The sequence below is a fragment of the Rhipicephalus sanguineus genome, chromosome 3 (assembly GCF_013339695.2).
Source record: "Rhipicephalus sanguineus isolate Rsan-2018 chromosome 3, BIME_Rsan_1.4, whole genome shotgun sequence".
In the NCBI taxonomy this organism is placed as follows: Eukaryota; Metazoa; Arthropoda; class Arachnida; order Ixodida; family Ixodidae; genus Rhipicephalus; species Rhipicephalus sanguineus.
In genome coordinates this window covers 184,948,185-184,970,282 of record NC_051178.1, presented here as the reverse complement: position 1 = coordinate 184,970,282, position 22,098 = coordinate 184,948,185, and the positions used below count along the sequence as shown (strand labels likewise).

Below are 22,098 nucleotides of genomic sequence, written 5' to 3'. Positions count from 1 at the left end.
TATGACGAAGGTAAATGAGACGTGGTAACATGAAAATCATGATATTCATGACATGCACGACATGATTTACATGTCATGCTCATGACGCACTCGTGCCGTTTCGCTTGCTTGACATACACCAAAATTGGTATTGCGCGACGCGACTGCATGACGAACGTAAATGAGAGGTGGTAACATGGAAATCATGACATGCAGGTTATGTATGTCATGATTTACATGCCGCGCTCATTGTGCATTCCCGGCCGTTTCACTAGCTTGGTATACAACAAATTGGTATTGCGCGACGCCACTGTATGACGAACGTAAATGAAAGGTGGTAACATGATAATCATGACATGCATGAAATGTACGAGATGATTTACATGCCATGCTCATTCGCGCACTCGTGGCCGTTTCGCTAGATAGATATGCACCAAAATTGGTATTGCGCGATGCGACTGTATGAAGAACATGAATAACAAGTGGTAACATGAAAACTATGACATGCATGCCATGTATGTCATGACTTACATGCCACGCTCATGGTGCATTCGCAGCCGTTTCGATAGCTTGATATACACCAAAACTGGTACTGCGCAATGAGACTGTATGATGAACATTAGTAACAGGAGGTAACATGAAAAACCATAATATTCATGTCATGTATGGCATGATTTACATGCTCTACTCATGGTGCACTCGCGGCCATTTCGCTCCTTTGATATACACCAAAATTGGTATTGCCAGATGTGACTATATGACGAACATAAATGAGGTCTTGACATGCGAATCATGTTATGCATGTCATGTACGGTATGATTTACATGCCACTGTCATGGTGCGCTTCCGGCCGTTTTGTTAACGTGATATATATCAAAATTGGTATGGCGTGACACGAGTGCGTGATGAACATAAACGACAGGTGATGCATTTATATACCAGAATATGCGTTTCATTTTCGTGGTGTACACTAGATTGTGCATGCATGCGTGCATGGCAAACATGCGATATATGGTGGACTAGATGCCATGGCATGAATGATTTTATTTGGCTCAAAGACAAACAAGGCGATGTATGCAGCTCTTTGCTGGCTGCTTCGCATTACATCGATTCCCACAGTGCGTGGGATCTGTCGAATTTTTGCTGTATTGGCCCTAACGCGATTTGTCTTGTCCTTGTTTAGGTTGTGGAGGAGGTTTCCTAAAGAACAGAATTTTGGGACACCCTCCTGTATATTATGCTGCCATGCTCTTAGGTACATGGATGAAGCAATTAATTAAAAACACTTCATGGTCGTTCTTTCCTTCTTCTCTTCCATGTTTCCCGATACGAGTAAGCTGCGCTTACAAGTAAGGGAGCACATGACGTGGGAAAGCTTTGTGATGAGTCGCTTTTACGCAGGCTGTGATAATGCCCTTCGCAGACTTAACTATTTTCATACTTGTCGAAGCCACGTCAGTTTCAACCTTAAGCAACTACATCAAAGCGGAGTACTTTGCTCTCACTCTTGCTGAACAACATGAAATTGCACCGGACGTCATCAGCTATCGCTGGCAATTTCCTACAAAGTGTTACATCTCGGATATCCTCCTTTTTTGCGATGTAATTCTATGCCACTCATGAGCCAATAATACAAAAAAGAATACAATTTAAACTGCGGAAACGCTGCTTGCAAGAGCTTTTTTTATGATGCTATAGGAATTAGTATGTTGTCTACGTGAAGGTTCGCAGCAAAAACTTGTCCGGAACGATAACTGCTTTTCACTGTGTAACGTCCTTCACCATCTGTTGCGGAAGTTTACTCGGAAATTTAGTTAGAGTGGAATGCCTGTTCAGCTGACTGGGCAGCCAAGATTCCATTGGTCGTTAAGCAGACTACTAAGGAGCATCATCATTACCGAGGGCGCTGTCTCACTCTTATGAGCAAACCTCACTGCAGCCTGTTCTCGCCACCTCACCAGTTTGTTCTCGTTTACAAGCCGACGGCATCGTACTTGTTTCTTCGAGCATTTGGGTGCGTTCCGATTTTCCTTCCCTGAGTTCTTCTAGTTCCTGCCTTCCAGAACGAATTAGGCAGCCCCGCCACGGTGGTCTAGTGGTTATGGCGCTCGACTGCTGACGCGAAGGTCGCGGGATCGAATTCCGGCCGCGGCGGCTGCATTTTCGATGGAGGCGAAAAGGTTTAAGGCCCGTGTACTCAAATTTAGGTGCACGTTAAAGAACAGCAGATGGTCATAATTTCCGGAGCCCTCCAATACGGTGTGCCTCATAATCATATCGTGGTTCTGGGACGTAAGATCCCACACATTAATAAATCTAAGTACGCGGCGGCCGTCTTTCGCCTCATTCGAAATACGGCCGCCGCGGCCGGGATTCGATCCCGCGACCTTCGGTTTAGCAGTCGAGCACCGTAACCACTATATGTAGACCGCCATTGCTGGTGGGGAGCACTGAAGCATTTTTTTTTACTGATTTTTGTCTGCACTTCGTTCGTCGTTCTGTTTTCACCGTGATAATCCTGATTATAATAGATCGCGATCACAAACATCGCTATTCAGGCCGTGCCTGACGAAACCAAAGCGTAACTTACATACAGATGCGCTGTGGTACCGCCCTTGCGACTCCTCAATCTCAGGGCATCGTTCACACTAGCTCTGCGGAAGTCATATTGAAATCTCGGCAGGAGTTGGCCTAAGCATAATGAATGTACTCGTGAGCGCACCATAAGTATGGCTCCTCTTCAAGCGGCTTTTGAGACGGCCTATACTCAATTTATTGTTCATCACATACGCGTCGGGGCAAGACGCCTGATATGACCTATGGCGTAGGGGGAGTAGCTAAGCAGAGTTTAATATGCGCAGCCTAATTAAGGCGTTCTTCAAAAACACACGCCATGCTATTAAGTTGAGGGAACGAAACGTGAGACTGTGTGCAAGTTTTCGTGTAATGGACCGGTCATTTAAGTGATAGATTGGTGTCAGATGAAGGTAAAACTTTGAAACCTGCAGTTTAGTTGCGGCGAACTTCAATTAACAGCAAACCGACTCGAAAATATTTCCTTCTTCTTCTGTAAGGTGTACACTACAATCAATCTGTGCGCCTACACCCTTCTGCGTCTGTGCCTCTAAGTACACAGAACAAACCGAGACAGAGAATGATGAAAAAAAATCCACGCATCTCCACGAAGTGAACCATGGCAAGTGGGCGAAGCTCTGGGTATCGTATTGGTGAGTAACCGTACGTTACCCGAGCGTTGCCTTATATAATGTAAATTGGGTGACATAAAGCGACATAAACGGTCGACGACAAAGCTGGGTCCTAAGGTCCATAATGTGTACGTTGAAGTCGTCGACTAGTATAAAGGGTTTGTGCTTGCGGGTGTTTTACATTGCTTCGTGAAAATTATGACGGGTATTAGTCTGTTGTTAAGCCTATTGTTAAAACCACGCATCTCCACTAAGTGAATCATGGCGAGTATAGTTGTGTAAGCACGGACACGGACGCCACACGGACAGACATGCCTTAAGGTGTTTCGCCCCTAAAAAACACCGGACAAGCACTCCGTACAGACGGTCAACCAGCGAAGCTGCAAACGGGCGGCCCCAGTGTTCATCACTGGGTTAATCTCGTTCATTAAAGTCTTCCTTAATTATTGGTTACGTCTGTCCAGAAATATTCAGTGGTGTTGACCGCCCGTGTGTTACTTTCTTCATTATTAATGGACCAGTGGTGGGCAGTGGGATTTGCCCAATTACCGTTGCACATACGCACTAGGGGCTTTTGCGTACATAGGACGGATGAATTTTGCTTTCGCTACGCCATATACGGCCTGGCTGTAAAAACGAAGGGCATTGGCCGGAAGGTTAACAACGCCGATGCTCCATTGGCCATCCTCCACTTGGGGACGAGGAATAATAAACAGAATACAGAATTTAAAGAAAAAGTAATTTAGGAAAAATTGAAAAATATGGTTAATGTGAATGCCCCGACAACACAGAGTTCAAAACACAGGTACGACCGAGCTATTTAACTATTCCCTTAATATATAGCCGGGGTATTTACCTAAAAAATCTTTAACGATCGACGTACTGCGAAGGTTTCCGAACGCTTCATGGATTGTGAGTGACAGGTTTTCAGACTGCCTCATTCTTTAGTCATCTTGTGATGTGATCCTGCTACTATTGAGGACAGCAATGTGTAATGGCTCTTGCTAAACCATACCCTTCTTTCTGCCTGTCTCATGGGACTATAGATAGTTCATCATTTTTGTCTTAATACGCTAATTAGAAAACATATAGAACGGGATATATTTACAGTGGTAGTATATTGTATGAAGCTCCGAGGAAAGCATATAAATCTACTTCTGAATAGCTGTGAGGCAGGCATCCGCATCCTGCGACTATTTTTCACAATACGTTTCTTGTTGCTGGCGCAGCGTTGCTACCTGGCTTTATTCGTCGCATATCAGGTGCGTTTTCATCTCATGCGGCTGCAGTGGCTTTAGCCGTGCAAATTCTGCGTCTTTTATTTTAAAGCGCTAAATAATTGAAGACGTACTTCCTATTTCTGACTGCACAGTGCAACAACGTGTAAACTGATGATAAAATGCTACGTGACAATTGGATTAGGAAAACGTAAATGCGAATGACGACTCCTCGATGTCACTGTAAGATCCTCGAGTAATGTCTGACGGTCTGTATCTTAGGTCAGTTATTTACTTACCTGAGATACAGACTGCCAGACATTTGTTGGGTCGTAGTCTCGTACTGAGGGTTGAGAAGAACGTGCGGACATCGGTTACCATTGCGTGCGTTGTCCAGCCGGTCTAAGAACATCAGCAGTCGACAGCGGGCAATTAAAATGCTCGAAAGCGCAGCACGGACATTATTTTCAATGATTTCCCATACCAGTGGAAAGCTTACTTGACACCTGCCTATGGCTTATATCCGGTGCAAATGGCGAGCATGTTACGGGCTCTTTGCTGCGGCAGTTCCTTCTCTCTGCGTTAATTATGAGCTTTGCAGATAACAACCTAATTCTCGTGTTCCCTAAGTTTTCATACACAGAATGATTTCACCATATCCAGGAAGAAGTGAAAGCGACACTGACATAATGCTTTGTACAAGCAAGTAGGCGGAAGGGGGTCGGGCATTTGTGTGACCTAATTAAGGAGTTACTCGAAAATGCGCATCATCCAATTGCGCTCAGACAACGGAACGTGACACCGCACGAATGTTTGTTAGCACGAAATTGATCAGTCCATACGCTTCCTGTCATATGTGGGTAATGCATCAAAACAATAGGGTTTATTCGCAGACTGCTTAAATTTTAATAAACCTGCTCGGAAATAGCTTTGTTGTAAATATGACTGTGACTCTGTACGAATTCCCTGGCATGGACGTGTTTACTACTTTATTATTGTTCACTCGTTCTTGTTTACGGTGAGCGCATAAATGCACCTACGCTCTTCTGCGTATGTGCCTGTACATGACCAGAAGACATAGTGCGAAGGGCAGGTACTTCATAGCTGTTTAATTACTTCCTTAAAACGCGCACAAGCAGTATTGCAAGGAACCTCAGGTGGTTGACATGTTCTGAATGTTTCGGAACGCTTCCTGGATCATGAGTGACGGGGTCTCGCACTGCCTCATTATCTCTCAGGGATATTGTCAGGGCAGTCTACTACTATGTCTGTTAGCCAAGTTCAACATGCTCTGGCTAACCTCTTTGTTTTCCTTTTCTCTCTCTGCATGCAACCTTATCTATTTGGCAATTTCGTAACTCCTATGTCTCTATTTCCTATTTCCTGTAAACGCAAATTAGAAAGAGCCAGAGAACCTGAGTTGATTGCAGCTTTAAATTAGACGAAGCTACAAGGAAAGTATACAAGTCTACATATATGAAGCCCAGTTAGGCAGCCATTCGCATCCTACAGCTCTATCTTGCAACACTTTTCTTGCCGCCGTTGCAGCAGTAGCGTTACTATACCTGGCTTTTACTCTTCGTGTCTTAGGTGGGTTATCTTCTTTTGAAACTGCGGTGGCTTTCACCGTGCAACTTTCGTCCCGCTTTGAGCAGCGGAAACGCAATTGTTACTTCTCTCAGCATCAATTTTATTTGTAGGGGTTTTACGTCCCAAAACCACGATATGATAATGAGGGACGTCGTAGCGGAGGGCTCCGAACACTTCGACCACCTGGCGTTCTTTAACGTGCATCTAAATCTAAGTAGGCTATCCTCCAGCATTTCGCCTCCATCGAAATGCGGCCGCCGCAGCCGGGATTCGATCCCGCGACCTTCGGGTCAGCAGTCTCTCAACATGAAACACACAAGAATTAGAGTGAAATCAACGTTTCTACTTTTTTTACGGTAGTGTGATCATCAGAGTGAGGTCACTTTGATATAACTTTTTTTTTAATTTAATTCCTTTTTTACCACTTACCATTCCCGAATCGCCGATCCTGATGGGAGAAATACTCTACGAAACAGCTCTATTTTGTCATGCGAAATATGTGTATGCATACTGCGATATGTACAAATTTTACATAGGGATACTGCAAGAGAAGGGTCATGGCTTGTAGCAGATATGAACAATTCAGCCATAAGATTTGTTCCCTTAGTTTCGTGCAGGCCCTCTGCTGTACCTATAGTAATAGACGCACCTTGATTGACGTTAAGGTCTGCATTATGCACAGAGCAATGCTTCCTGGAGGCAGCGGTGAGACATTCTACTTCACGCGAGGCACAGTTCACGAAGCAGCGAGGGACATTGTACAAAAACAGGTAACGTCCACTACTCTTAAAGCGGAAAAGTGCTGGTGATAGTTTCTTGATTAACTACAACTTTCGAAATTCATCTTCAAATGCCAGAGAAATTACGTATAAGTGTTTTTCAGCGAGACGGTTTGTTACACTTGTAGCGGCGATTTCCCACCTAAAGATATAGCTTAAATTAAGAGCAAAACATGAACAAGTTGATCTCCTTATTCGTGCTTTAACAAGTTGATCTCTTTAACCGTACAGAGACCCTTACCGTGTCATCGCATCATATGTTGAATGTGCGTGTTTCGATGAACGGGGTATGAAACAAAGATACAAAACTGGTCAAAGCGAACGCACATGGTTTACGCGAAACCCGGTCTCTAAATATGACGGAAATTATCACCTGGGAGCGCGTTATGCTAACCTTGCAATGAATAAACTTACTTGTCAATGGCTATGCCAACATAGACGAAATGAAGCCACCACGAAGCGGCAAGTAGCGAGTCAGTAGATTTAGTGTCGTACGTAAAAAAATAAATAAAAAGAAATAGACATAATAATGTCACGCAATACACTTCGAAAGTAGCTCACGGTGTACCGGTAACGCAACGGCCACTTCATATGTGTAATGACTTCCTTGCGTCATCGATAAGCCGTGCCCTGCTGTGTCTATGCACAGCTGTAGAGCTGCAGGCTTCATCAAGCTGTCCCAAGGCGGCATCTTTCCTCAACTGCGCTTTTCGTGCATATGTTTAAAAAGGTGACGCTCGTTTAGCGCTACCTCGCTAAGAAAAGCACAGAAGATCTGAGTGCGTACTCATTTGCACATGATTCCTCTCTTTTTTACCAAATTTATTGAGATGAGGTTGGCGCCAGTGTGTAGCGCTGCCTGCTCCTCTTTTCCTACATAGTGTTCGTATAACTGCCGACAACCACAAAAATATACGAAGGGACAAATAAACGCAGAGACAAACACTCGCATACTAAAAGTCTCAGAATGAAGGCATAAAGGTCAACGCAATGGGAGAGTTCCCAGGACATCAATCTCGCAAAACCGATTTGTTCGCACAGCAGACTGTGGGCAATTGTACATTTAGTCTCTCTTGATTGCCAGAATCTAAGTACAACGGTCATGGGTTCAGGCGCAAATGCTAAGTAAGCATCACCGGCAGTACCTGCTATATTACTGTAGTAACTGAGCAAGAATCTATTTTAGTATCTTTGAGAGTGTTCGTTTGTTCGTTTGTTTTTTTTTGTTTTTTTTGCATGAGTCGCCATGTTTTATATTAAGGCAAGCGAACACATCTTACCAATGTTTGTTGCAGAAAGAAGACGACGCATTCTTTGTCGGCGACGTCAGGGACATCGTCCGGAAGGTGGAGCTTTGGCGCAAGTGTCTGCCACGTGTAACGCCTTTCTACGGTACAGTACTTGGTTCCCTTTCATATGTTTTCATTTTAAACAGTACCAACGAACCGAAAGTTGCTTCTTGCCAACCATGCACGAATATTTTGTTCGTGTTCTGGTGCTACTCGGTACCTGTTTCATGGAGTAGCAGCGTTATGGCTTACGTCCCCTGTCCGCTCCTTGCTTCTAGCCATCAAGACATGCGGAGATCCCGTTATCATTGCGGTGCTAGCATCCCTGGGAGTGAACTTTGATTGTTCAAACACGGTAAGAACGAATACAAAAAAGTATTCATTTTTATATCCAACAAACTCCAAAATACTGCAGGTATTTTTTTTTTCATAGGCGTAGAGATACATATTGCACAGAGGCGTTTAGCGGATATTTGTCAAGCAAATTTCCTGCGCTCCCGCAAAAAGGAAGAACTTGAATATTTTTTTGACAAAAAAGCCCATTCTTACATTTTTTATTCGTATCGATAAAGCCACGGGATTGTAGTATTCAAAGTAAAAAAAATAATAATAAACACTTCAAGTAAGTAAGTATACCGAGCCTGGTGCGAAATGATATTTGCATGAATGTGAAGTTTTCGAGACTACCACAAAAACTAAGTGTATACTCATGATGGACTGAGAAACTAACAGTTGTCTAGTAAAACGGTTTGACAACATGCCAAAAAATATAACAGAAAGCTAGGTTGGTTTTTCTCATTTAAGCTCGTTTAATTGTGTACTGCATACCTGAACTTTCTGATTTAATATTTTTTACTTATTTCACATATAGATGATGGATAAAGACAAATATCTGTGCTTTTACTAGGTCTCGGCACCCGCTAAATATAGTATATGCGGACTTGTAATGTAGACTAGCGCTTGAGATGCAAGGGAAAAAGCGTGTAATTACAAATGACCTTGTCATTTGGAGCATTGCTCTCGGTGTCGTAAATTAATATTGGAAGTTATTGTCTCATGCGTAGAATTTATTTTCTTGTAAGTTCAACGCTCGCTACCACTTGCTTTGATATGACCCGTATATTAAACAACGTATATGTTTTTTAGCTGTGCATTATTAATTTTCCTCATATTTCTGGATGCGCACGGCGCTGATTCAATTGCATTGCTCGCCAATGTGCTGTTCACAAATTTACCCTTGCCCAATGATGTCATTCCTCCACTTAGAACGAAATGAGGGCGATTCTTGATATGGGTGTCGAACCCAATCGCATCATTTACGCCCACACCATGAAAAGCACATCTCACATGAAGTTCGCTGAAGAACACGGCGTCACGCTGATGACTTTTGATTGCATCGAGGAACTGCACAAGGTGAAGGACAAGAGGGCCAGGTACGGGTTCGCTTATACTCAGATTTGTGTTCTTAATCATCACTGCACGCAACAGCAGCATATCGTTTTTTTTTTTTCGTCTTTTACGAAGCGCTGCTGGTGGTTATAATCTAATGTACTCACTACAATAAATCAATACTATTCTCGGTTAGAAACACAGGAGCACAAGGTGGTCAGGTAAGGTGTAGTGCCCCCCTCCCTCTCCCAATCATCCAAGAGGGTGCCAAGTCAGCCTTATATCGTTCTTTTGCTGCGCTGTACTGAAACACAAGGACAAAACGAGAAGACAGGGCGCATATGTGCGCAATATCTGTACTGTCTTCTCGTTTTGTCCTGGTGTTTCAGTATAGCGCAGCAAAAGAACGATGCCATACCAACTAGCCCCCGTCGAAGTCTTGTTGGTCAGCCCTCTACTCAGTCTGATCTGTCCCGTCATATTTTCATGTAAGTAGTTATGCCAATGCAGGTTTTGTACGATAACGGCCGCAGAGGACCTATGATGTCGCATGCCAAGAATGATATACTTCCAGCTTTTACCACTGGAAAGCAAAGGCAGGCTGTTGTGAGCAGCACGTCGTTGCTTAATTTTTAGCTTTGCATCCAGTGCGAAGCATACTTTCTTTCGGACTCGACCAATGCGGAAAAGGTCGGGCGCTGCAGTAAAACTCCCCCCCCCCCCCCGCTATGGTTAGAACGCCTATGGCTACAAGTACTCTTTGTATTTCTATCCGTCATAATCAGTCATCGTGCCTTTTGCGGAAATCTGTACTTTATATCCGCAAGCTATAGTGGCGTTAAAGAGTTATGTGATGGTTAAGGTCAGCAAATATAAAGTAAGCACATGCTCTTTATGCTTCCAGAGTAAAATTCCTTAGTACTTAAACAGAACAAGGTGCTGCAATTGCTGGATCGCAGGTATTTCTTAGGAGGGCTGTTATATAGGTCACTGTAAAGAAGGAAACGCTATGTGAATGCAGTCCTGACAGCGTGGAAGAATCCTGTAATGTTCCGTGATTAAATATACTTCGACTCCCCTCTCTGAAGCCTTCATCAGTGGCTGGCATGATCGCAAGTTTCCCACTGGCTGCTGAAGCAGCTGTTGAGTTAAAAGGCCTCGGTTGTTTTCTTCTGCAGGTTGCTTCTTCGAATAAAGGCCGACGACAGAGGCTGCCAAATATCGTTTAATCGAAAGTTCGGCGTCTCCGTGGATGATGCAAGACATATTTTGGAGACAGCCGTCGTGCTTAATATCAAAGTTATTGGAGTCACGTAAGTGTACATGGATGCTTTCCTTAACTTGAACTTAAAAAACGCTAAAAATGTGGATGTCTTTTACGATTCTAAGAAGGCTTTCACTGCGAAGTGTCCTACGGCAAATCCTTCTGGTAAACAAACAACCAGATGTCATTTAGTATTGTTTGAGTTGTTAAAATTGAACACACCTTACAGGAACATACACTGCAAAAAAAAATTAAGGTGGTGCAAAGTATTTTCGATGATTTCGTCTACCTGTTTAAGGGAAATGACTCAATACTTGGGTGGCTTCCACGAAATATTTATCGAGCAATACGTTTTCAAGTTAAAAAGAGGCATGCGTCATTTTTTTTCCTCCCTTGTTACCCGATGAAATATTGTCCCTCCCTCATTCTACTACCATTTCCGATTAACCTATATCCGTTGAAAAATTCATTGATTTCTCAATCTGCGCGCAAAACTCCTCAACTCGTCGAAGATGTTTGGCATGCCTCATTGGTTCCTTCTGTCGTAAGTGATATCCAAGCTGGAGGACAACTTCTTGGCCTAGTTTGTGGGCGTCTTTTCAGCGGCAGACTATGGCTTCAATATCCAATCGCTACCTCAATGCAATATGGAATATAGAAACGTATACAGTCAGGATAGCACAGGCCAAAGCTTATGCTGTTACGAGACGCTCGTTAAACTACTTTGACCTCCAGAATCGGCCCACCTTTGGCCATGCGAGGATGTTATGTGATAACGTCATCAGATGGCGTCGCTGCATGACGTCGTTCATGACGTCATCAATAACGTCATGATAGAGTGAGAAATTTCCGCGTTTCGTGGCGTCAGTGATGACGTCATGCGGCATTTCTTTCATTGCGACATTTTTTTGGATCATAGGCGCTGACGTCAACTGCTTCGGATTTTTCGACTAACGAGACATATGAGGCTTTCGGCTTAATGAGCCGTTTAACATAACTCAAGCACTACATTAGCAGGGAGACGAAAACAAGCAATTCTTCATATCATGAGAACAGCTGTAATACTGGTACTTCTAGCCGTGTGCGTGAATCTTTATACGGCATATATGAAGTCCACTAGAATATTTGGTGTGAAGCTAAACTACGGTGATCAAGCGTTAAACATGGGAATCGTGCAGAAACCGGTTATGCTGTACCTTTTTACTGTATGTTCTCTAACTTGGGCTTTTTTATTTTAGGTTTCACGTGGGATCTGTCTATGAACACCCGGATATATTTCGCCGCACAATAGAGATGGCCAGGATTGTGTTCGACATAGCGGCAGACATAGGAAAACCCATGACGGTGTTGGACCTCGGAGGTGGATTTCCGGGCGGAGTGCGCAGCCACCATAAGATTATACAGGTTAATATTAAAGTATCTTTCGTATGACATCGCATTTCCTTACTGATGTGCGAAGAGTAAATTATGCAACCTATATATATTTGCTACTTAGTTCTCTTTCAGTGACCTCCAGCGGTAAAGTATTACCCAACGTTAAGGGAAGAACGGTGGAAAGGTATTGCCGTAAACATATCCGGCTATGTGTACCATCAGAATATTTCAGTTTTCTTCTCACACCAATGCATAAAATGTTGCTAGCGCTTAAGAGTTGAATTGAATAAGAAACGTGGTGACAGAGGTCGCAAAGGGCAGTCCTCTAAAACAGACAGTGCACATATGGAGGAGAGGTTGCATTGGCGCAACCAAGCCTCATGCTAGCACTGAACTCCTTGATGAAGTACCTCTGTAGCGACGGCCTTACGGAATATTGTCCCGCCGCGCCTGGTGACGAGCGGCGTACGCCAGAAACTACTCCATTTGCACAAAGTCGTGCGTGCGCCTCGTAACAGCTGGCTCCAAGTCAAGCTTAGCCAGATCCTTGCTGACTGATTCGCATAACGTACGCACCGTTTGTTTGTACATGTGATTCATTGTATGTACCGTAGTCATCACCTGACACCCGGAGTAGCAAGTCAGGCCACAAACCAGGCTAACCTCTCCGGGAGTTTCATTAAAGATTATTATCTCTCTCTCTCTCTATCCCACAGTGCGTGGGATCTGTTGGAATTTGTTCTATGCTAAAGCGAACTACCTACAAATGACCCCACAAATGGTCTCAACACGTCGAACAAGCTTCGTTCGGTTTGTATGCTGACTTCTCATCTCTTCTTCTGAAACAGGCCTGCGAGATTATCCAGCGGGCAGTAGATGAACACTTCCCGGTCACGAGCGGCGTGCAGATCATTGCGGAGCCAGGCCAATTTTTTTGCACATCAGCGTACTCCCTCGTCGTCAGGGTAGTCGGCAAGAGACGCAGCGACGTGCTTATCGATGGTGAGTGGGAGAGTTCTTTGTTCTGAATTATTCGAATTATTACTGTCTAAAGCGGGCTCGTTAGCTTGCAGTGAAAGCTAGAGATGAAGCAGGCGACAAGAACATGCGATATATTTCCCACAAAGAACAGCGTCTCAAACACGTAGAAGTTCGTAGTATCGTGGGCGTATTTAACATTACGGAAAAATACAAATCAGAAAAAAAAGTCAAGGTCCAGTCATAGATGCCGAAGTTTGGTTCACACGGACGAACGTGACGTGACTCAGTGCATTCCACTGAACTCCCGGAGTTCGCGGTGGCTCAGTCGCCCCATTATATTAACCGGAATTCGGTCTGTCATGTGATTCCACATTTATCGGCATGGAGCCTTCATTGGAGCAAGCCTCCGCGCTATATATATGTACGGAAACATCCCGAGTGAATTCAAGCCATCACCCTTTATAAGGCATGCCTTTGCTTCTCCGGTATTTGCATTAAAGGAGGATCTTGAAACGTCTTTGACGATTTTGTGTGACCGCATTGAGCAGGTAAAGCAAGCCCTAAGAATCATTTAAGCTAACTGCGTCAGGTGTGTAATATATTAGGAGACTAAACATGCGAATCACTACACATCGCAGCGGCTCCGCAGAACGAGTTTTCAACTTCCCGCGTACTCCTTGCGTAGCATTATTCCTCTCTACTTAGTGCCCGGTGACCGATCTGAGTGGGTATGTTCAGTAGACTTCACTGAACCTCCTATGGACAGCGAGCATCATCTGTCTGTTACAATGTGCTCCGTGTCGACGTGAGCTGCGCGACAGTGCTTATATCGAGGTTTCTTTTCTTGGACACCATGAATGGCTCTAGCTGAGTCTTGTTCTGCAAGTCTAGCGGTTTCCGACTTGTAAAGCTGCAATATCATGTAAGGCTTGTAGGGCATCTGGCGAGCCGTGTCGCTTTAGCTCGTTGCTGCACTGAGCGTCGGGCTCTCGCTATCTGATCAACGCCAGAATCCACGCTTCTGCGGCTGGAACTTCACCCCTGAAGACACAACCACATTCTCCGAGTTTACGCGTATCGGTGGTCGTTCTCAAACACGTTTTGTTTGTCCGCATGCTTCTGCATAAAATAACGACTGGTAGTATAGCGGCACCTGGCAAAGCAGATCGCAACCACTCCGGGAGCTTCGTTTCTGTTGTGAGACGGCGCGCGCCAGGCGCGCTGTCGGGCGCACTGGACGGGTCTCTTCCCGTTGAGTGCGCTACAGTCGCCAGCGACGTCTGGGTGTTCGATAAGGTGAGGGGGCGATGCAGTGGTGAGAAGGAGGGCATAAATATATATAATTGGCCGTAGCTGCCTTCGTACACGGTGTGTCGCTTAATTTGTGATGAGAATGATTTGACAATGCTGTAGACTAAACGCTGACAAAAGTTCAAAAACCGTTTTAGGCTCCCTTTAATAAAGATGTGGCAAGTTCATACTGTTTTATAGCGTCATTTTTCTGTATGCCGCAACACACGAAAGCAACGAACAAGGTTTATGTACCCATAAATCCGTTCCCTAATTCTCTTACGCCGACAACAGCAGTCGTCGTCGGTGTCGCTTTCGTCAGGCGATGTTCTCGTGTTTTTAGCTCCACCGTTGCCATAGAGCGAAATAATGCCAAACTACTCTGTCTACCGCTAGAACTAGAACCTTCGGAATCCATGGCAATGCAGTCGCAAGCTGCACGCCATAGACACCGCGCCACCGCGCCGCGTTCGCGCTAGCCAGTGTGCGGTTTCTTGTGCCTGGTGTGTATTTCAGGCTCTGATAGTGGTGGCAATTGAGCATGTATCTCGGACTACGAACTGAGGGGATCGCAAGGGAGTTTTGAGATACATGTTATTCGCTAAAATATCGCCCAACGGATCACTGCGCAGCTGTTGAAAAGGTAATAATTAAACATGATTCGATTTCCGCAGCGCTGCGCAAAGATACTTTGAAATTGTATCGCGATACGATACTTTGTAATTGTATCTTAAGATACTTCGATACATTCGCAAATTTGCTATTATAGATCAATACGGGGCAATCAAATTTAACCTTGATGATTTTCTTACAATGCAACCTCTGCATATAAGTTGTGTGGTCAGGTGGACAGAAAATGAGATGGGAATTATCGCTGTCAGCCGCCCAGCTTACATGCAACGACGGACTTTTTATTTGGTGCAGGGAGCATGCATGTTTGTATGGAAAATTTAGAGGCAGTCGCTCTTCTACACAGATCAAGGTGAAAAGATTGTTCTAGTACATGGGTGCTCCGACATATCCAAAGTTCAAATTGTGGTTCGAATGACTACGCATGCAATACAACGAGGATTGGCGCAAGGTTTCTAAGTTATGTGACGCGCAGTCATTCTTTCATATCGCCAGTTGGTAATAAAAGGGTAACTGTCATCTTTGCATAAACGCCGCACGAAACTTCCGCGGCACCTTGGGGCGTTGCTTTGCGCCAGTCTGTATACTGTCTTGCGTGCGTAATCGTGCGAACCGCAATTAAACTTCGCGGCTGGATATCTAGGGGCACGGACATGCTAGAAGAATTCTGCCAAGTGGAACTGAGTGAAAACACAACTTACTCTAACTTTTCAATACAAACGTGCCCACTTACTGCAGCCACTAAAAAGTTCATTGAGTAATCTTAGATAACTGGGCGGCTGTCGGCGATAATTATCATCCCATTTTGTGTCCCCCTAGACACGTAACTTTTGTGGAAATGTAATCTTCACGTGCCTCCCCGTGGTGAATTTTAGGAAAACCATAAAGCTTAATTCTGATCACCATCTATATCGTTGCATCAAATGTATGTGCACAAAATATTTGCATTGAAAATTTCTTAACTGCGACCAACTTTGTTTCATTTGAACGAAATGTCTATTGATATCTCAAAAGTTCTGTATTTCTTGCTCAAAGTATATTAGTTTCCTTCCGAAACAACTTATTGGGGTTGTTTTAGGATCTTAACGTGGCATCTGTTTATACACTGCGCTGTCAGTGGTTTTTGCTTGTCGCTTTCATAACTCATGGGAGTCGCTGCTGTGCTTGCCGACCAGCTAGGGGGCTACCATATTATTATAAGCACTTCAATAGGAAGCCTCCACACGATGGCGCAAATACCGATGTGCTGTACCTTGTCCGTAAACGCATTACCGCATTCGCTGTACCGGATCACCGGACAGGGGCACAGCAGCCAGGGCGGTTAACGACATACTCACTAACGTGCAGTCTTTTAACATTTATTCTTCTACGACACAGCATGTGCTGAGCTAGAAACGTTGCAGACGCGTTGTATAGTTGCACAAAGAATCACAGGACACCACCGCTATTCACACTCTTGTCACTTAAAGCTCCCATCACTTGATGATTAATAACAGGAAACAAAAAAAAAAGAAATTGAGAAGACCTAAAAAAGGAAAACAAATATATATCTAAGTAAAATAGAAAGGCTGTTGCCAAACTATCAGAGAGAATAAGAACAGAGACACGATACAGGTGGCACACCTACTAGCCATGACAATTAGGCATCAATTATCGTCAACTTACCTGCCCAGGCTAGACAAGAGAAAACTCATTGACTATGGAAAATATCATAACACAGCTCGTTAGGACGCTTATGTTAAAAAAGGGTGCATTTGGTATAACAATGCTTCTCGAATCTTCTTCCCAACGTTTTCAAGATGGTTTATAATGATTTCCATAGTACCTGAAACTCAATTTCGCTATTTTACGATGTGGTGAGCAGAAGTTTTGTTACTGTACACTCCAGGCACCCCCGTGTTATTATATATCTGTTTTCAACATCGCCTTGACATATAAGTAAACTCGATAGAATGTAAATAATCAAACAGCAGCAGAAATGGCGCAGACAGTTAAAACTAAGAATATAGCCAATAGCTTATTTCGGCAGCACGTTACAAGACATATTCCTGTAAACAGACAGTGAAGAATAGAGAGACCTGAGTAATGTATGTCATTCAAAAGAAGGACAGCAAAGAAAGCACTAATGATTTTAGAAAGTATTTGAATAAGATAGCGGGAAGAAAAAGATACGGTACGCCAAGATGTTATCTCTTAGGTAAATCATTTTTATTACATCTAGCATCGGGTACGATAATTGTTAAAATCTCTTTTTCGTATAAGTCAATCTCATCTAATGTATAAGTCAAAATTAGATCACGAGATCCTTCAGATCGCTGATGTGTGAAAGCCACGAGACGCAGACCAACCCCATTCTTCGATTCGTAAGACATCGTAACGAAGCACCACGTAAGAGAAACTTCGATAACGACTCTACAGCGGCAACAAGATTTGCGTGAAAGACGCCGCACGCATCGGAGTACGCAGCACAGCAAGTGTCATGGCACTGACAAAACTAAATAGGAATAAAATCTGGAAAACAAAAGGTCAGCAGGGCGTAGACGTTCGCGCACTTGGTTTTTTCCGAGACGGCGCGATCGCCACCATGTGACTGTGCTCCACCAATAGGGACGCGGAGACACCTTCGTCTGGTCTCGCTAGAAGACTCTGGCGGAAAGATCATAGACTGTTACTGCGTTTAGTTTTATTCAGCTGTTTTAGCGGCAGCAGTATCACCATGAGAAACTGACTTCAGCCAGCGTTTATTGTTTCGCACGGGGGTGTTGCGATGCAGTATCTTGTATATTAAGATACACGATACATTATTGAATGTATCGGAAATACAGATACTGATACACGTCTTGCGAAACATATCGCGATACAGATACAACATACCCAAAGAGTATCTAAGATGTTATCTAAGATACATGTATCTTCGATACTGCCCAGCACTGGATTTCCGCGCTAATTTTGCTAACCCGTTCTGTTCATTTGATCTAAGTGAAATTTGCCATTGACGGTGCATTCTACATATGTCTGATTATCTAAATCCATCCGATTCTTGGTAAATCTCTCATGGTCGGCGTGAGAAAATGCACAGGTTTAAAGAAACGATATTCCCAAAGAACATATTTAAGGCCGTCAGGTTCTCGACAAGTTACCCTTAGCAGTTCTTCGTTGTTTCGGACTAAGTGGGATGTTCATTTTTCTTGATGTGTCGCAGCCGTGTTTGTAAAGCGATCCCCTCCTGTCGGCCCATAAGTACAGAGGTCATGTGTCTATTTACGCACGGTTACAACGCGATTTCCCGCTGCGCAGCTGTTGCGGTCATCCGAGCTCAACAGGTCACAATTAAATTCAAACTAGGCTTCACACATGTCGTCAAGCACGGCCACCCTCTTTTCTATCCTCCGCAGCACTTTGAACTATGTCAAGGCTGAGCAAACAGAAAAACGAGCATTGTATTGCGGCACGTGTAAAGCCTTTAACCTTGGCCTATGTCCTCTTCAGTCCCGGTGACACCATTTGGGGCCACTGGTTCGAGCAAGCGAAACTTATTCTGAAGCAAATATTTTTTACCTTCAACTTGAATTTCTCGCGTGGAGAGCATTACTTTACTCGAGCTCGACGAGATGGCGCTCTATGTCGGGCATCTGTGATGCACGGCGCGTTTGAAAGTGGCGTTTCCCAACAAACGTCAACTTTTTCGTCCTCCCTCACGGTGAGGTACGGTACGGTACGGAGAACTTTATTTAAAGATCCGGAGAAGTGACACCCCTTAGGCTGACACCGCGGGCCGCTCCCACGTGGGGACGATAGTCTTTCTTGGGATACTTAGACGGAGAAATTTTGGTCTGTCTGTCTTTCTGTTTTTCTTTCTGCCGGGGAAAGAAAGAAAGGAGGAAATAAAATTATCATTAGGAAAGATAATGGGGCCATGCTTCGCTTGCTCCCATTTTCCCGATGGAAGGGCTCCTAATTTTTTTTATAAATATATCCACAACCCTGATTACAAAGCGGCATGGCGCACATTGACATAAAAACGAAACGTATTCTATGCAGATCCCGAGCAAGAGTTCGGAGAGCGTCATCAATTTTCAAACTTTGTAACGTAGCCGGCAACCTAAAATTCAGTAGAACGTTCGCTACTCTTTTTGCGTGCTTCTAAAACGCAGTGCACGTCCCATTTCGCGGAGTGCACAGCCGCATTCGAAGAGCCTTGAAACGTTTTGCTGCTGCTAATTTCTGCTAGGTTTCGATTGCAACAGTTCATCCGCGGCCTCCGCGACCAGCTCCGGCAGCGCGCCGTAGCTACGGCGTGATGCTGGAGCTAATCGTGGCGGCAACGGTTCAGCAGACAATGTAATTTTTTTTTTTACTATATGCTCATGTTTCTTTGATTATATTTTAACCAGGAGTATCTCGTCGACACGAGGACGTTTTTCTGAATGAGAGCAAGGACAACTGCATTTCCCGCTACATGTACGACTTCTTCGACATGAGGATAACGCCGTTAGAGGTACGTCTACCATCCCAAAATCGTGTGTCCCGACAGATCTAACAATTAGTCTGCTCAGTAGGCTCCAAAACAATGGCAAGTTTTCTCGCTGGTTGATTTCCGACAGCAAATTTTGAAGGTCAACACACCTTTAAAATCTGTTCACTTGAGTAAACAACAAAAACTGTCTCTGGTTAAATCGGCTAGAACTTCAGGTACCAGAACATACAGTAACAAGTAAGGCGCGCAACAAGATTCCGAGTAAATACGATGCAGTGTTGCGCATTGAAGGTTGAATATAACGAGCGATCTCTAAAGATATTCACGGCCTGTAAATAAAAAGGTTTACTTCACATTAGGATCAGCAATACTTATATTTGTAAAGTTCCATTAACGATTTCACCTGATGTAGCATAAAGAGAATACCCCCTTCGTACTCTTTGCCTGTGCCTTCAACGAATACTAATGAAAATTTCGCACACATGCTACGATCAAAATTCCTCTTGCACGAGAGTGTATAGTCGTGACTGACTTTCGATATGATAAGAAACTGTTTCAAACTATTTTTTCGTCATATTATTCTACTCAATGATGGCACTGCAGGAACCACGGGAGAGGCCCATGGACGTGCTGACCACACTGTGGGGTGGCACGTGCAATCCCCTCGACCGCATCGATTCTATGAAGCCCTTCTTCGACGTGGATGTCGACGAGTGGCTTGTTATGGACAACATGGGCGCCTACACGTTCAGCTTTGTTTGCGGCTTCAACGGAACCGGTTTCCCAACTGTTCACTACATAGCGTCACCGTCGACCATTGATCTGGTACGCCGAACAGTCGAACGTTCTCCCGTACGCAGTGGCTACCTCCAGCCACAGGAATCTCTCAAGGTCAGGCTGTCGCGCGACAAACAAGAACTCGTCAACGCGAAAATTTATACAGCTTTGTGACTTTGTGACGTCATAGCCGTTACAAGTAACAGCAAGCACTTATTTCCTCGCATCAAACACTTGCAATAAAAATCATCAGACCACAAAACACACTTGATCTTAACTAATTTCGACTACCGACGCACGTCAGGGTCTTTTTGGTTTCCATCAGGTGTGGTCCTTCATCATGAATGAAATTTTGGGTCAACAAAGAAGCTGTGTTTTTTTTTTTTTTTTGAGAAATTCGTACGGATTCCCTTCTAGCTTCGGGCTACGAATGGATTGATGTTTTTTTTTTCCGTGAACAGTGCTGAACGTTGCAGGATTCCGCAGAACTGATTTTTTGCAAACTCGCTCGGCCCCATGTAGAAGAAGGAAATCATAAAAAGAAACAGATCGGCTGACGTTAGCTGGAACACCCTTATAGATTCCAAATGATCTTCATTATATTTTCCATGATTACCTGCAATAGGATTTCAAACAGCTCGTGTTGAATTTAATATTACTGGCTGTAAAACACCTCTGTGAGAGGTCAGGAGCATTTCGTGCGTCAAACAATGGCCATAGTCCGGAAACTATATATGGAAACTCCAGTCGCATTTTTGCTGTAATCGTCGCCGTGAGGTTTGTGCTTTGTGCCTTTCCTGGTTTAGCACGCGTCTTCTCGCGGCAAGAAATGTGTTTATATATATTATGGAAGGGCAAGTTCCTAATTTCATTAAAGGGGCCATAAACCACTTTTCCAAGTAATGATCTAATGACCTCAGTATCAGAGTTTACTGCCTCCCGAATCGATTGCCGCAAAATTTCTCGAATCCGTCAAGAACGAGCGGAGTTACAGGGGTTCGGCGCACGCTCTCAGCGTTTTCTCTCTTTTCTCATCACAACAAGCGCGCTGGAAGCTACACAGGGAGCGATGGCACAGGGGAAAGAAGTTACGTCAGCGCGCGTCGTGAAACGAGATCGCTTTCCCGCTGTGATTCGCTTGTGTGAGTGTGGCTACCATGTAAAGTTAGCAGACTGAGGAGTGCGGCGCCGGCACGTGGCGGCAACCCGTGCCAAGAAGCGCATCTGGTCTGCACGCCGCTCTCGATTTATATCGGCTATCGGCCAATGAGGATGCTATGTATTTTGCGACGCGAAGAAGCAGATACGCGACGTCAAACGGCAGGCGCTCCGCCCACCGATGAGAGTGAGAACCGGCCTCTGTTTGAAAAAAGGGCGCCTGAGAAAACAGCAACCTCGCGCTCCGCTTGCAGCCTTTATGCGGCGCACACGACTGCAATATTTGGCTGAGCTGCTCATAGCCGTGTCAGCTTTCCGCAGGATGTGCTTTGCAGCGTTAGCTACACTGGCCTAGCCGAGCCAGTTTCGCGCGGATCCTCAACAGGCGTGCTGCGCATGCGCGATCATCAGTGATGTCACGCACCGAAGCCGGCACCTCCCTCGCACTCCGCCGACGCCGCGCGCGACTCGCCGCCACCGGTCTGCGCTTTCCAGAGGAGTGACGTCGTAGCCTTGGCAGACGTATTGGCGCCGGAGCGCGCGCAGACTCATTAATATAACGACAGTTAGAACTCGATCTAACGAAACCCGATGTTACGAATTTCACGATCTAAAGAAGAAAGTTACATTCCCGCGCAGGTGCCCATATATAGGGTGCCGGAGCGCGCGCAGACGGCGACTGCTCTCCTTCGCTGAGC

General features: G+C 44.6%; 1 protein-coding gene across 1 annotated transcript; it reads left to right on the top strand.

Moving 5' to 3' along the window:
- Nucleotides 1–6,678: 6,678 nt before the first annotated feature.
- Nucleotides 6,679–20,416, top strand: LOC119386172 (ornithine decarboxylase-like). Its single transcript, XM_037653513.1, has 9 exons — nt 6,679–6,762; nt 8,067–8,163; nt 8,339–8,415; nt 9,327–9,493; nt 10,628–10,762; nt 11,952–12,117; nt 12,936–13,089; nt 19,383–19,486; nt 20,069–20,416. The coding sequence occupies exons 1-9, from the start codon at nt 6,679–6,681 to the stop codon at nt 20,414–20,416; spliced, it is 1,332 nt and encodes a 443-aa protein (XP_037509441.1).
- Nucleotides 20,417–22,098: the final 1,682 nt, after the last annotated feature.